Below are 15160 nucleotides of genomic sequence, written 5' to 3'. Positions count from 1 at the left end.
CTGATGACTGATGCTTCCATCTCCTCCACCAGACAGACAGCTCTCTAAAGGAAGGAGACACATCTCCAATATGTTTGGTCATGGCACAGAGAAGGGCCCAAACACATATCTGCTGAAGAAATCATCCTGATGGACTTAGCAACATGGAAATGAGGCATTGGTGGTTCTATGACTGGGGACTCAGGTTTCTGGAGCTCTAATACCTGTACTGGTTGATACCACAGCCCACAGTCTCCACTTTGTACCCTTGGGTTCCTGCTCTAGGCTGGAACAATTGTTCCGCCCTGAGTCATCCACTGTGGGCTCTCATGTGGTCACTGCTTGATTATCACACAACCACCCAGAGGATGTCATCAGGCAGAAAGAGTGGGGGCGGGGAAGGTTTCATAGAAAGCCGTCTCTGATGAAGCACCACACACCACAGGGGGACTTGAGTTCACTGAGCCCACCTGTATCTCCTTCCTCTCCTCAGGGATAAAAGAGAGCAAGGAGGAAGCACCAGCCTCTCCAACCTGGGCAATCTTCCTGGAAAGATGCAGCCTCTCCTGCTCCTGCTGGCGTTTTTACTGTCCCCTGGGGCAGAGGCAGGTGAGTGACCATCCCCGCCCTCAGATGCCCAACCCCTGCCCCCAAACACAGTGGGCTCAGATCTCCTGCCCCTTCTGCACATCCCTGATCCATCCATCCACCAGCAACATTCTGAATCCCAGCTCCTGTCCCATCTCAGAATCCCAAGTATGACACTGAATAAGCTACCAGCAGGAATGGCAGGGCAGGAGGCTGTTCTCAAGAAGAGTCAGTGGGTGCTATTCCCTCCCTAGGCCCTACGTTTGCCATCTGCAAAGTGGAACTTAACTGGAAGTGCATGGCAGAGGAAGGGAAACTAGAAAAGAGAAAATAATCAATTCCCCTGCAGAGGGCAGAGTGGGCCTGGCTTCCAGGTCTGGGATGACAGATGCTCCCCTCAGTGTCTGCTTAGGAGAGAAGTCTAGAGCTCTGCAGACCCTGGAGTTGGTGGGACCACTGTCCCCAGAGGACTGCTGATGCCTTGCTCAGTCCCAAGGCCCCTCAGTCCCTTCTCCAGCTCTGCTTTTCTTCCCAGGTCTTTAGCAGCTCCCTTCTTTCCAGGATGGAGCCACTGTTTGAAGACCTGAACTTCTCTGCTTTCCAGAATCCCATAAGCACTGGCCCTACAAACTCTCCTTCAGGCCCATTGGGAGCCATTCCTTCATGCAGCCAACAAACAACTTTGGGCCCCCACTATGTGTCAGGCCATGGGAAACAGGCTATGACAACATCTAGATCCCTAAACTTAAGTCCTGGCCACTGGAAAGCAGCACCACCCCAGACATCACAGGACAACAGGGCCTTACAAAGGCTCTTGAAACAAAGCAAAGTCAGGAGAGGAATTTTCAGGAGCCTCTAGCACTTTGCTGTCCTTAAGACGCATATGTTTTCCTCAAATTATCTGTGGAAGACAGATTCACAGGCCAAGCCTGTCTTCTTCCTTTTTCTAGAGGGAGCCCCACTCTTGCCCCTCTCAACTCCAGGCCATCCCAGGCTCCCAGATGCCCAGCAGTACTGAGCAGTCAAGCTAATGCATGACTGATGGACTCACTGGGTGCACACAAGCAGATAAGATTTTTTCCTTCAGGGGAGATCATCGGAGGACATGAGGCCAGGCCACACTCCCGTCCCTACATGGCATTGGTTCAATTTCTGGTTGGAGAGAAAAAGCACAGGTGCGGCGGTGTCCTCGTGCGACAGGACTTTGTTCTGACGGCTGCTCACTGCCGGGGAAGGTGAGGGGCCACAGGTAACTGGCACCTCCTAAGATTCCTACAGGGACCCCTGTCCTCTGCCCAAGGGCTGCAACCTGGGGGAACTCACCCGGCTCCTGGTAACTCAAAGCCATGAGAGCTCATGAGAGGAGCCATCTGAGAGCATGACTGGGTGACTGCAAGTGAGAAATAGGACAGGTAAGCTTTGTGATCAGAGGATCAGAGATGAGAACAATAGGCCGAGTTGAGCAGAGAGGCCACACTGGCCAAATAAAGCCTCTGTTGAGGATGAAATCATGCATTAGGGTCAAAATGCAAACTCAGATTATTTTCACAATATTGCCAGAGTGCAAGAGAAAACTTCTAGGTGACCTACCCTCAATGTCATTGAGAAACACAAGGGACAGAGTCACTCAGTACACAGTCCTCTGGTTGTTTGGATTTCCCCAAGCTCCAGGCCTGCCCTGCCCTTCATGTCTCCTGGGCTGGATCTCCTTTCACTCCAGGTCCCCCTACATCTCCACTCTGCTTTCTGTGCAGCTCTTTCAAGGTGACTCTGGGGGCCCACGACATCGAGAAGCAGGAGACAACCCAGCAGAATTTCTCTGTGAAAGCAGCCATCCCACACCCAGACTATAACCCTAAGAACTACTCCAATGACATCATGTTACTAAAGGTAAGGGAACCTCCCCTCTGCTCTTACTCTCCTGGGTCCAGATTGTTTCCCCTCCCACTGGGACCTGTCCCTTCCCTCCTTCCCATCCCGGCCACCTGACTAGTCCCTGTGGCTCAGGGGAGAGGGAAGTCGGTGCAGCCTCATCGCGGTGTCCAGGCCCAGGAGGCCAGTGGCTTAGCTGGACTTTCTTGCCTCTGTCATCAGCTGGAGAGAAAGGCCAAGCTGACTGCAGCTGTGAGGACCATAAGCCTGCCCAGGGCCAAGGCCCAGGTGAGGCCGCGACAGGTGTGCAGAGTGGCCGGATGGGGGAGAGTCGCCCCGATGGGCAGCTTCTCAGACACGCTGCAGGAGGTGGAGCTGACTGTGCAGCAGGACCGGGAGTGTGAATCTTACTTACGCAATTATTACAATAGTACCACTCAGCTGTGCGTGGGGGACCCAAAGGAAAAGAAGTCTTCCTTTAAGGTGAGACTGGGCATCTGTCTAGCTCGGCTCTGGAGAGAGGGGTGTTTGGGGAAGATCCGGGAGCTGCAGATCCAAACAGTAGGAACACCTTCACCCCCTAGACTCTGATCTTTCTCCCGGGAAGAGAAGGGGGGAACAGCCAGAGTGGGGAGTCACAGGCCTTCTGGGAGCCTACCCGGGGCCTGAGATGCATCCAAACATGGTGCTCCATCCGGAAGATGAATTTGCAACACTCTGCCCCACGCTGGGCACACGTATTAGAAAACTGCTCCCTGGGTGTGCAGCAGTCAAACCAGGTACCTCCTCAGAGCTGGCTCCCATCTTGGTTAAATGGCTTACCCTGCATGCTGAGTGTCAGCCCCACCTTCCTGCTTCCATGTCCTTAAACGGTAGACCGAATAACAGTCCCACAGCGCCCTCATGGGAGAGGATCCGGGACCTGGTGGAGGAGAGGGAGCTGCCCCCTGAGTGAAATGAAGCTGGGACAATGTCCAGGGTCAGGACTGGGCAGCTGAGGAGCCCGCAGGGGCCTGCCCTGCTCTCTGATCTCCCACATGGAGGCCACGCCAGGCGGCCTTCACTGAGAGTGTGCTTGGGATGCAGGTAGGCAGGACCTGGGGGAGCACAGACTCAATCCTCCCTGCTCTCTGTCCACAGGGGGACTCTGGGGGCCCTCTCGTGTGTAAGAACGTGATCCAGGGCATTGTCTCCTATGGGCGAAACAATGGGACACCTCCACGGGCCTTCACCAAAGTCTCGAGTTTCCTGCCCTGGATAAAGAAAACCATGAAAAGCCTCTAACTGGGAGAATCAGCCTATCTTCTCTGGAGCTGATCCACAACAACACCATAACTAAATAAATGTCTCTTAGCTGAGTGGGAAGAGCGGGTTTCTTGTTTGTTCACTGACCCTCAGTCACAGGCACCTACTCTGTGCTTAAAAGGCCGATGGCAAAAATCTGTTGATTTCTGCTTCTTCCTCTTCCCCCTCCCACCACCACCTCCCCCAAACATCAAGCTAAGCTGTTACCCAGCTACTTCTGACCCTCATCTTTCTCTGGGTCTGCCCTTCTGCTAGGGCTGACGCTGAGCACCATCAGGAGAAAACATGAACCTCTCTGGTCCTGGGGCTCAGGGTGAACTTCTTACCTCCTTCACTATGTTAGATGGCAGAGAGGAAGGGGGATGACACCATATGTCCCGGACACCAAGCAGGCAAGCCTGGGGCTGCAGCTCAACATCACAGCCACTCACACTGGGGAGGGGAGAAGCAAACTGAGCAGGACATTTCTCTCCCACAGCCAGAAGCTGGCACAGAGTCAGGGTGGGTCTCTGGAGAAGCTCCTCGTTCTCACCCAGCCTGAATCTCCTCCCTGTCCTCCTGTGACCTTGGGGCCCAGCTTGCCCTCCAGTCTTCTGGCTGCCCCTTCTTCTCCATCCCTGCTTTCCACGGAGAGTTCTCTGAGTCCACCAACTCCTGTCCACTCCAAACAAGCCTGATCTGAGCTGGCCCCTTCCTTATAGCCCTCCTGCCTAAGACACCCAGAGCTCTGTGTGGTTCCAGCAGGGCCTCTGCCCTGAGATGCCAGCCTAGCTCATGACCTAGCAGAGAGTGGAACAAGGACCGGGCTTGTCCTGGCAGAAGGCGGGGTCCATGGAGGACACAGCAGGCAGGCTGTCTCTCCAGAGCCCCTGCCCCATCTCTCACCTGGCAAGGTCAGCTCAACCCCTCACATCCAGCCCAGTGTCCCCCGAAGTGCTCAGGGTGCATTGGCCACCTGGTCACTTGATAGCCAGAGTCCCTTTCAGCCTGTCCCTCTTACTCACTGCTGGCCTCTAGGCTAAGACCCCTCACTGGCCACCTAGGGCTGTCTCAGCCTTTTGAGTTAGCCCTACCCTCTCTGCAGTAGGACTGGAAAGGACCACTTTTCCATCAATAAACAAACACACCCTGATTGAGCTCCTAAGTGCCCAGCACTGGGGATCCACAGTGGACCTAACACAGACTCTGTCATCTGAACCTGAGGGACACTGACAGTGGGAGTTTCACCCAAATCATGTAACCCTCTCTCCCTCCTCACGAGTGCACATGGCCTAGATCTCGTGGGAAATCCAGAGGAATAAAGTACTTGCATTCTGTTTCTTTGCTGGTCACGTGTGAGTGTGAGCACATGTGACTCTAGAACAGCAGGCATGGGATTTGGAAATGACAGCAGTCAGTAGTTTCTAGGGGTGAAGTCCCCACACTCTGTCCGCTGGAGCATCCTCTGCACCTAGAGGAGAGGACAGCCCGTAGGGAGGGAGAAGGGCAGCGAGGGCAGCCTTACCTTCATTTGCCTTTAAAGTCAGAGGTAGGAATGTCATTGTACAGCTTCAGATCATAGGAAAAACTGCATTACATACTTGCTTGAAGGCAACTAGAGTCAGACTTTAAACACCCATCCAACTGGACTGGCCGGAAACATGATCCCTGTGGTTACTGTACCTCCTGCCTGTGCAGAATCAAACCAGATTCAGGGAGGTTCACACGGTCTGGAAAACTGGAGAAAGGCCTCTCCTCTTAGGCAACCATTGTTACTGCTACATCCATAGTTTCCAGACCATCCTATTTTTCAATTTTAGGAGGTATTTGACTTGGAGCCCCCACGTAGAGTACGGGATCATTTGCTGAATGAGGATCTCCCTGTCTTGGGCTCAGCTCAGGAAACACTCCCAGCAGCCATCTCTCCAAGGGCTTGCTGCTCATATGGGGCAGGACCTGGGAACTGAGCATTGGTTCCATCTCTGAGCTCCTGCTCCAAACCCACACAGCACTACCCTCTCACCAAAGGGGTACATATTCTGGCATCATGTAACCCTCACAGGCATGGCCTTTCCCACCTTGTTGTGCACAAACCAGGCAGCAACACAATCTCTTCATGACTGTGGGCACTTTGACAAGCGCAGAGCAGTGAGGACACACAGCTTCTGATCTGGAGCTGAAAAAATATCTCTGCTTCGAAGACATACTAAGAACCTGGCTCCTTGATGGAAAAAGACAGATAATAAAATGCTGAAAGCAAAAGAAAACTAGTATCTGAAAAGTTGCCCAGCTACATGCATATTTAGTTTCACTGTAACATGTACTTTGAGGAAATGGTTCTGTGGTTTTGACACAAGTTTGAGGACCGTGCTGCAGGTCTTCCTCCTGTGAGAGATGAGGGAGGGACACAGTCCCAGGAGGGGGCAGTGTCCCACTGAAGGGACCACAGAGTTAGAACAGAGCCTGGACTGAGCCCAGGCACCCTGACAGCCAGGCCAGCAAGAGCCCTGACATGTGGTCTAACCCCTGCCCTGTGATGACTTCCTGGCATCCCTGAACAAGAGCTGAGCTTCTGCTCAGACCCCTCCCTGGAGAGCAAACCTCTGGGCTGCTGTGCAGCCATTCTGTGACAAGGATTCCAACACCTCGCTTGGTGAGCTGAAGTCTGCTCAGGGGCACATTTGGATGGGGGTGGGTCAGCACCCTAATCATGGTGATTCCTTCAAATCTCCTTTGTCTGTGGAAGTGTCCCCTGCCCCACCCCTGCCTTTGAGGAAACAATCGTTCTGTTCCTCAAGTACCTCTGTAACGAAAATTTAAATAGAAATCAATAAAAGATCTCTGGAATGACCTCAAGGAAATGCCTCTACTCACCCAAACCCACCCCCATCTCCCTTCCTTCCCTCCAGACCCACCAGAAGAGCTGGGTCCCGGGATGGCAGGGAGAGAACCACCAGGCCAGCTCCTGGGGGAGAGAGGCCCAAAGAAATGTGAGATCTTGCTAATTTCTTTTGGGATCCTCTCTTGGGGTGGCTCTGCCTTCCTGCCCACCACCGTACTTCTGCCGGTTCCCCCTTTGTGGACTTACAGAACTCACAGGGTTGATTTACTGTCTTGCTATCCCACACAACACTGCTTTTGTCTGACAAACACATTTCACCATAAAAGAAGTGCATAAAAGAAGAAGTGGTTCCTTTTCATCACAGGCCTATTGCTAGACTACATTCCTCATCCACAGATTCAGGAAGCTCAGTGAACCTCGGGGAGGGCAAAGGAATCCACATGTAAGCATATAACAGTCAAACTGGTAAAAACCAAAGATATGGGGCCACCCGGCAGTGCAGTTGTTCAGTTTGTGCACTCTGCTTCAGTGGCACTGAGTTTGCTCGTTTGGAGCTCAGGCGCGGGCCTACACACTGCTTATGAAGGTGACAAATAGAAATGGTAAGCAATAGGATATATTGGAGCATATGAGGAAGCCATTTGGTATAAACCTAATTTGGCCTGACCTTGTTCCTCCTAAAGGGCCTGACTGTGGCCATTGAGCGTGCATTGTATACCTGCTTTAGACATTCCCTATGGCAAGAAAAAAGGCCCTTGAGATAAAGGTGTAACTTCCCTCCCCCTCTCAACATTGGCATTTCCTTAAGGCTTAAGCATCTTTCCTTAGGCTAGGAACTGATTCCTGTGCTCACCTGTGACCACCCAGCTTGAGACAATAGACTTGCTTCCTGCTGCGGCCACCAAGATGGCAGACCCACTACCTGCTGTGTCCATCAAGCTCTGTGCCACCAGTGCAATCTTGTGACTATTGTGGGAGGGACATTTCAATCATATGTGAAACATCCTGTTTGGGGGTATATAACCACTCTGTACACCTCACTTCTTTGGTGCCCTTTCTTCCTTCAGGAAGAAAGGCCCTGGGCCATGGTCCTCAGATTTCAGCTCAGAATAAACTCTCCCAAATTTTCATTTATAGATTGGTTATGGATTATTTTTGTTGACAAAGCCATGCTGTGGCAGGCATCCCACAGACACAAAATGGAGGAGAATGGACCCAGAAGTCAATACAGGGGCAAACTTCTTCAGAAAAAAAGAAAACAAACATGAAGAAAAAAGGCTGAAAGTAGACAGGGAGGAAAGCAATGTCCTTTATTTTAAGAGAAACAACAATAAGAGTAGCAATAAGCTCTCATCAGAAATGATGGAAGTCAGAAGACAGGGAGATGACATTTCTAAATGGTTGGAAAGAAAAAATAAATAATCAACCTCTTTCTGGAACTCTGTGTTCAGTGAACACGTTGTTGAAAAATGAAGGCAAAGTAAAAACGTTTTCAGAACAACAAAGGTATGAGAATTTGTTGCCACTGGGCCTGCACTGCAAGAAAGAGTAAAAGCAATTCCTCAGGCTGAAGGGAAATGGTGCCCAGTGTAGGCAGGAAGGGCAAAAGAGTAATAAAAGTGTAAATGTGACCAAATATAGAAGACTTTATATAAATTTCTTTTGAAGATTAATGGCTAAGGCAAAAATGCTTTAGAATTTATGCAATATAGTAGCAAAATGTATGACAAAAATAATTCAAAGGGTGGGAGGGAGGATAAATGGAAATATTTTATTGCAATTATCTTATATGAAATGGTATAACATTAATTCAACGTAGACTGTGATATGTGAAGGAAACATATTGCAATCCTACAGTACCCACTAAAATACTATATAGAGATGTAACCAAAAGCCAATAAAGAAGGCAAAATCAGATACAACAAAAGCCAGGAAAAGAAGGACAGAAGAACAAAAAATTAATCACACAAATAGAAATCAAATAGCAATATGATATTCTTCAACCTAATCCTATCAGTGGTTGCATTAAATGTAAGCAGATTAAACACACCAACTGAAGAGCAGAGATTCTCAGTCTGAATTAAAAATGCAAGACCAATTTTGTTCTGTTAAGAGGAGAAACTCAAATATAAAGACATGGATAGGATGAGAGCAAAATTATGGAAGAAAAAATAAAGACATATCCTGCAACACCAATCCAAAGAAAACAGCCTTGCCAATGGAGTGTGCTCTTTAATTTTAGAATTTTGGGCCACTTGTGAGATGAAATAGAGTGTCTTGGTAGAACTTTTATTTCTATTTTTTCCATTCCATTTCTCTTAATGTAAGCTGAGTAAGCTGAGACTTCATTATGTTTTAATTATATTTTACTGTGAACTGTCTTGTCTTTTGCCTATTCATCTATCAGGTTCTGGATCTTTTTCTTATGAATTTTCAGATTTCTTTATATATTAGATAGATTAGCTCTTTAATTGTGGTATATGTTGCAACAGTTTTTTTTTTTTTTACAAGTTGGCTGTCTGTATTTTGATTTTCCTATACTGCTTTTTGACATACAAATTAAAAAAGTTTTTTATTTATATATCAAAATTTATTTATCAATCTTAACTTTAATGTTTCTGGATTTAGAGTCATTGCTAGAAAGGCTTTCCTTTTTCTAAGTTTAAAAAGGAATTTACCCCTATTTATTTCTAGTGCATGTATGGTATTATTTTTGTATATTTGAATCTCTTATCTATTTGGAGTTTATTCTGGTGGTTTACGTGGAATGTGGCTCCAATTTCATCTCTTGACAAATCACTATCTAGTTGTTCCAGTATCATTTATTAAAAAGTCCATCAAACCGCCAGTGATTTGAAATCCCACCTTATGATAAACTACATTTGGTCTCTCTGTCTTTTCATGAGTCAGGCCACGCTATTTTCAGGAAAGAAGTTTTATAAGATGTTTATAATGTCAGACAAGTTTAATTCTCTCCTTACTAGTCTTTTTTCTTTTTGTCACAATTTTCCTAGCTAATCTTCCTTGTTTATTTTCCAGATAAATTTAGAAATTCTCTAGAACTTGTACAGCATTAGGAAAAAAATTGATATTTTTATAGGAATCACATTAACTGTACATATTACTTTGGGGGAAATTATACCTTTTTGGTACAGATCCATCCTATCTGAGAACTAAGGCTATCTTTCTACAACTCGTCTATTTTTCTGCTTTTAGGACTATTTAAAAGTTTTCGTCGAATAGATTTTTCACAATTCTGGATGAGCTTTTCCTAGCATCTTGGTTTTTTAGTTGCGACTAATAGATTTTCTTTATGGTTATATCTTCAAACTGATGGTTGTTTGTGTACGTGAAAGCAATGGATTTCCTTCTAATTTTGAAACAATCTCAAGCTTACAGAGAAGCTGCAAGTACAATACAAAGAACTTTTGTTTTCTTGAGTCATATGAGAGTAAAGTCACTGACAGGGCGCTCTGTCACTTCCCAGATACTTTAGTGTGTAATTCCTACAAACAAGGACACTCTTCTATAACCACAATCCAGCCATCAAACCCAGGAAACTAACACTGACACCATCAATACCATCTAATCTTTAGACATCTAATCATTAGCATTGACATGTTTACTTATTTGATTAATCCCCACAGAGATTTACATAACAAATCTCCCACATCCCCATCGTCCCCTATGTGGGTCCCCTCCTTGCTCCATGCAGGCTCAGACACTCCACATCAGCAGCCCCTTCATACCAAAGCCCACTTGACCCTAATCAGCCTGCTCTGACAAATTGCACCAGCCTGCCCCACTGTCTGTCTCCCCACTTGAGCTCTGATACCACCTACTAGGCCAGCCCCTACTGTGAACACCCTCCTCACCCCACTTGGGCATCCACTCCCTGCACTGGGCTGCCATCCTCACCTCACAAGTGGTCTAACACCCCAAGCTGTGTTGCCCAGTGCAGGGTGTCTGAGCCAACGTGAGGTGACGAGGGTGTCCACACAGGAGGGAGGCCTGACTTGAACACCTTCCCCACCCCACACAGGCATGACTTGAATGACTCGTTCTAGTTCACTGTGGCTCCCCTGCCAGACTCACCATTGGCATTGTGCTCTGTTTCTTTAACTAAGAATCTGTGGTTTTTTAAGAGAATTGGGATCAACATGTTAAGAATCAACACTATTTTCAATTCCATGACTCACTCCTCTCTTTCCATCATGGGGAGATAATCAAGAGAACTCATTTAGAAAATGATACCAGGATATCAGAAATGTCGTTCTCTGGGCAGTGGTGTGAAAATACTGCTTTAGCTGCCTAGCATCCATTCTCATTTCACATGGTATCAGTAATTCATTAAGGACAATAACTTTGGGCAGAACCAACAATCATCCATGCTCAGAACACGAGATTCGGACAAGCAGACTCTAGCCGATCAAAGGCTGTGACCTGGTCTTATACAGATCAGAGTCTCTGACCAACTCTACAGACACATAAAGCAGCGTGACAGATGGTGCTTTGCTGGGACTGCCACTGTATATCTCCCATGCCACAGGCTTTTCCTACAGGACCGCAACCCTCCTCCCACTCACAGGCGGGGTCTGTGCCCTTTCCTATTTAATTGGGGCCAGGGGTGCCTTTTGATTGCCCCAAGCAGTGAAATAGGGTAGAATGGATGCATGATGACTTCAAAGTCTAGGAAAGAAAAAGAACACAGCTTCTGCCTGGCTCGCTTTTTAGGAGATGCTCACCCTGGGGAAGCCAAGCATCACATCGTGAGGAAGACCCGACAGTCCCATGCACAGAGACTACTTAAGAGGCCCTCATGAAGAGGAAGCGACGTGGCTTGTGGACAGCCAGGACCAATCACTGGGCATGTGTGAGCGAGCCTTCATGTGATTCTGGCCTCGGGGCATCAATCCTCTGCTGACACCAAGGGGAGCAGAGGGGAGCTGTCCACACTAAAAGCTGACCAAAAAGCAGATTTGTGGGCAAAAGCAATGTAGTTTGTTGTTTTGAACCACTCAATCTTCAGTAACTGGAACCAGCCCTCTTGAGCAATACTGCCACTCCATCTGTAAATGCCTCTGACCATGGCTTACACCAGCATTATCTGATCACTGATGGCTTTGGCTTCCTATCAGAAGCAAGGAATCTCATCTCAATGCCCCCATGTCTCACACAGAAAGGGGCTTCCATAATGATCATCCTCAATAATTATGTCCAAAGAAAGCCAAGGAAGTGAAGATAGTGTTGGATCTATCATCACAGGTTGCTGGGGCTCAGGGACCTGCTACTGGCTGATCAACATCCCCAACCATCCTGAGAGCAGCCAGCAGTTCCTGCTTTCTGTGGGTATGGTCAGCACTGAGACAAGAGCTACGAGTGCTTGTGTGGTGAGTGATAAGCTCTTGCTCCACTCAGGCTCGAGGACTTGATCAGACAGCAGTGTGAGGCATTCAAAGGGAAACTTATATGATAAAGGCCACAACACTGAGGAGATACTTGGAGTTAGATGACAAGGAGGAAGCACCAGCAGCTGTGACCTGGACAAACTTCCTGTGGACATGTCACCACTGCCATTCCTGGTGGTGTGTCTTCTGTTCCACAGGAGAGAGGCAGGTGAGTGACTGTTCCCACCAACAGATGCAGAGCATATCCCACACAGGCTCAGCCCTGCTCAGACACTGCACTCAGACACATCTTAGTGCTGGTCCATCCCAGGAAATTCTGAACTCCATGTCCAACCTCCAGCAAACACCAGCAAAGCTGATGCATGATGAAAACTCAGCAGGAATGGCAGGGCAGAACGCTGTTCTCCATGAGGTCCAGCAGGTGCTGTTCCTCCCCAGGCCCTACCCTTGTCATCTGCAAAGTGGGTTCTTTTACAAAGGCAACTGGAAGGGGGTTGGAAGAAGGGAATGAGAAATAATTAATTCTCAAGGAAAGGGAAGCTTGGAGAAAGGGTCTGACTTCTGAAATCAAAGTAGGACCCACTAGCTTTCTAACTCAATATCCTAAAATCTATCCTCCAGTTCCACTGCCTTCTCCAAGCTTTGTCACTCCAATGCTGCCCAGGAAAGAAGCTAAGGATCCAGTTGATCCCAGAGCTGGCAGGATCCCATTTCCCTTAACACTGATGTTCGGCTGGTTCACTCTCAAGGTCTCTCTGGTAAATTTTCAGTCAATGGGCACAGCATCTTTGGCAGCTCCATCGTGCCTGCTGCTCAGAACCTACCAGGACTATCCCAACCTACCCTCCTCAGAGGCTAACTGGGAACCATTCCTTTGGGCAGACAAGACACTTACTGGGCACCTATGACCTGTCAGGCTCAAGCAGATACAGAGCAAACACAACCCAGGATCTTGAGCTCATGTTCCAAATATTACAGACCAGCAGCCCAGTGAGGTCTGGAAAAGAAGAGAGGGAGGAAAGGACCCAGAGAATGTAAGGAAAAAGGTTTTCCAGGATCCACTGGGCCTTCATCTTTTGTTCCAAACACCGTTCCTGTCTGCCACACATGTGTCTGCAGGAGGAATTAAGGAATGAGGACTGCTCTTCTCTTTGTCAGAGAGAGAATCTGAGTCTGGAGGGTCACTAGGCAAGCCAGGGTTGCCACCCCAGGAACCTGTAGGACCCCCGTCTTGGTTGCTTCTGGCTGCTACAGACCCCAGGATCTGCCCTCCAACTCCTTCCCACCTTGCTCTCCTTTGTCCTCAGTTCCCTGCTCCAGCCTGTGACTCCATGAGCACGGCAAGCAGGGTAGAATTCTTCTTTCAGGGAAAATCATCAGGGGCCATGAGGCCAATCCTTATTCTTGTCCGTATCTGGCATTTCCTCTGATCCAGACTCCAGAGAAAAGAAAAAGCTGCGGGGGGCGGGGGGTTCCTTGTGTGTGAGGACTTTGTGCTGACAGCAGCCACTCGCTGCTGAGGAAGGTGAGGAGCAGCGTGTGGCCCCACCCATCTGCCCACACTTCACAGAGAACTGCCTTCTCAGGGGCTGCAGAGCTGGGCCACCAGGTAACACAGAAGAGCCCTTCAGAGGACAGGGAAGCTTTGGGGAGAAAGGGACAGGTCAGTGCAAGGGGCCTGTTGAAGAGACAGGCTGGTCGAAAGGCGGCATTGGGAGGAGGCTGAGGTTGTGCTCCATGCCCAGAGTGCACAGGGGAGAAATTCAAGGTTTTGATTAGACACAGGCAACCTCTATACCTTGGTGAGCACCCAGAGTCTGCTCCAGGAACTGCCACCCAGCATGGAATGTCAAGAAGCAGAGGACACGGGGATGCTCAGCCCCAGGGCCCCACCCCTGTAATTCCTCCCCACTCCAGTCCTGCCGTGTCCCAAGTCGTCCTGCCTCCTTCATGGCTCCTGGGGTGCATCTCCTGTGACTGCACTTCCCACTTTGCTCTGTGAAGCTTAACCCACTTCACTCTGAGGCTCCACAACATCCAGGAGCAGAAGAGGACCCAGCAGGTCATCCCTGTGAGAGGAGTCATCCCCCACCCAGACTACAAGCCTAAGAATTTCTCCAAGGACATTGTGTTACTAATGGTAGGGCACATGGCCCCACTGGTTCTTGCATACTTTAATCCAGAGGTTATTGCATCCTCCACGACCTCCATCCCTCCCTCTTTCCCAGCATGACCCCTATACTTGTCTCCGTGCAGTGGAGAAGGCAACCCCATGATGGTCCCTGGAGTCTTTGTGAATTCCTTTCCTCTGCCTTCAGCTTGAAGAAGAAGGCCAACCTGACTGCCTTTGTGAGCCCCTTCAGGCTGCCCAGGAAGAGAGAACTGGCAAAGCCAAGGACGATGTGCAGTGTGGCTGACTGGGAGCACCTTGGTGGGAGTACTCCCTCGGCCATAAAACTGTGGGAAGTAGAGCTTGATATCCTCAGGGATAAGCAGTGCATCTCTCACTACGAAGGCCATTACAACACCGTCACCCAGATAGGTGTGGGGGATGCAACAAAGAGTAAGACTCTTTTTAAGGTGAGATCCCTGGCACTGTCCCCGCACAGCCTGGGGTACAGCCAAGCTTGAGGAGATCTGGGGCAGACAGAACTAGCTATCTCCTTATGTACTCAGCCTGGTCACCAAATCAATCTGTGGTCCTGTCACCCTGCAGGGATAGGAGCCGGTCACACAGCCAATTATAGGCAAAGTCTTCCTGGGGGAGAAAAAGAAGGGAATTGTCAGGGCCAGGCTGGGGCCCCAGAACCGAGGAAGGCCACAAAGGCTGTCCTGGCCCACATCTCACTCACAGCCCCCAAACAGAGACCACTCAACTGCAGGGCATAAGGGAGAGGAGGAGCAGGAGAAGCCCCAGCCCAGCCCCTCCTCCCCTGCCCACAGGGGGAGGCCAGTGGCTCCCTTGTGAGAAACAAGGTGGCCCAGGACATGGTCTCCTTTGGAAAAAAGAATGAGAAACACCCACCTGTCCACACCAGGACCTCGAGCTTTCTACTCTGAGGAAAAATTGCCTCCAGGATTCATCCATCCATCTTCTCTGGGACAGAAGCCAGAAACGCACTGGGTAGAGGAGGATGGAGGGGAGGCTGCCAGGGACTCACTAAACTTCCATCTTTAGAGTGGAAAT

At 49.2% G+C, this 15160-nt stretch overlaps 1 protein-coding gene across 2 annotated transcripts; it reads left to right on the top strand.

The window, feature by feature from the left end:
* The first annotated feature begins 300 nt into the window (after positions 1-300).
* On the top strand, positions 301-5062 carry LOC139044543 (granzyme B-like). Of its 2 annotated transcripts, none has more exons than XM_070504172.1 (5): positions 301-588; positions 1655-1802; positions 2322-2457; positions 2662-2922; positions 3580-5062. In XM_070504172.1, the coding sequence occupies exons 1-5, from the start codon at positions 534-536 to the stop codon at positions 3721-3723; spliced, it is 744 nt and encodes a 247-aa protein (XP_070360273.1). In that variant the 5' UTR covers positions 301-533; the 3' UTR covers positions 3724-5062. The 2 variants fall into 2 exon arrangements, with proteins under 2 accessions (XP_070360273.1, XP_070360274.1); XM_070504173.1 differs by having other exon boundaries at positions 375-588; positions 1655-1742; positions 3580-3797.
* Positions 5063-15160: the final 10098 nt, after the last annotated feature.

This window comes from Equus asinus, chromosome 2 (genome assembly GCF_041296235.1).
Source record: "Equus asinus isolate D_3611 breed Donkey chromosome 2, EquAss-T2T_v2, whole genome shotgun sequence".
Classification (NCBI taxonomy): Eukaryota; Metazoa; Chordata; class Mammalia; order Perissodactyla; family Equidae; genus Equus; species Equus asinus.
Note: the sequence above shows the minus strand (reverse complement) of the source record. Positions and strands in the feature narration are given on the sequence as shown.

Coding starts and splice junctions, on each gene's coding strand:
- LOC139044543 (XM_070504172.1), top strand. CDS start 534: ATGCAGCCTCTCCTGCTCCTGCTGGCGTTTTTACTGTCCCCTGGGGCA. Junction 589..1,654: donor GTCCCCTGGGGCAGAGGCAG/GTGAGTGACCAT, acceptor TTTTTCCTTCAG/GGGAGATCATCGGAGGACAT. Junction 2,458..2,661: donor ATGACATCATGTTACTAAAG/GTAAGGGAACCT, acceptor CTCTGTCATCAG/CTGGAGAGAAAGGCCAAGCT.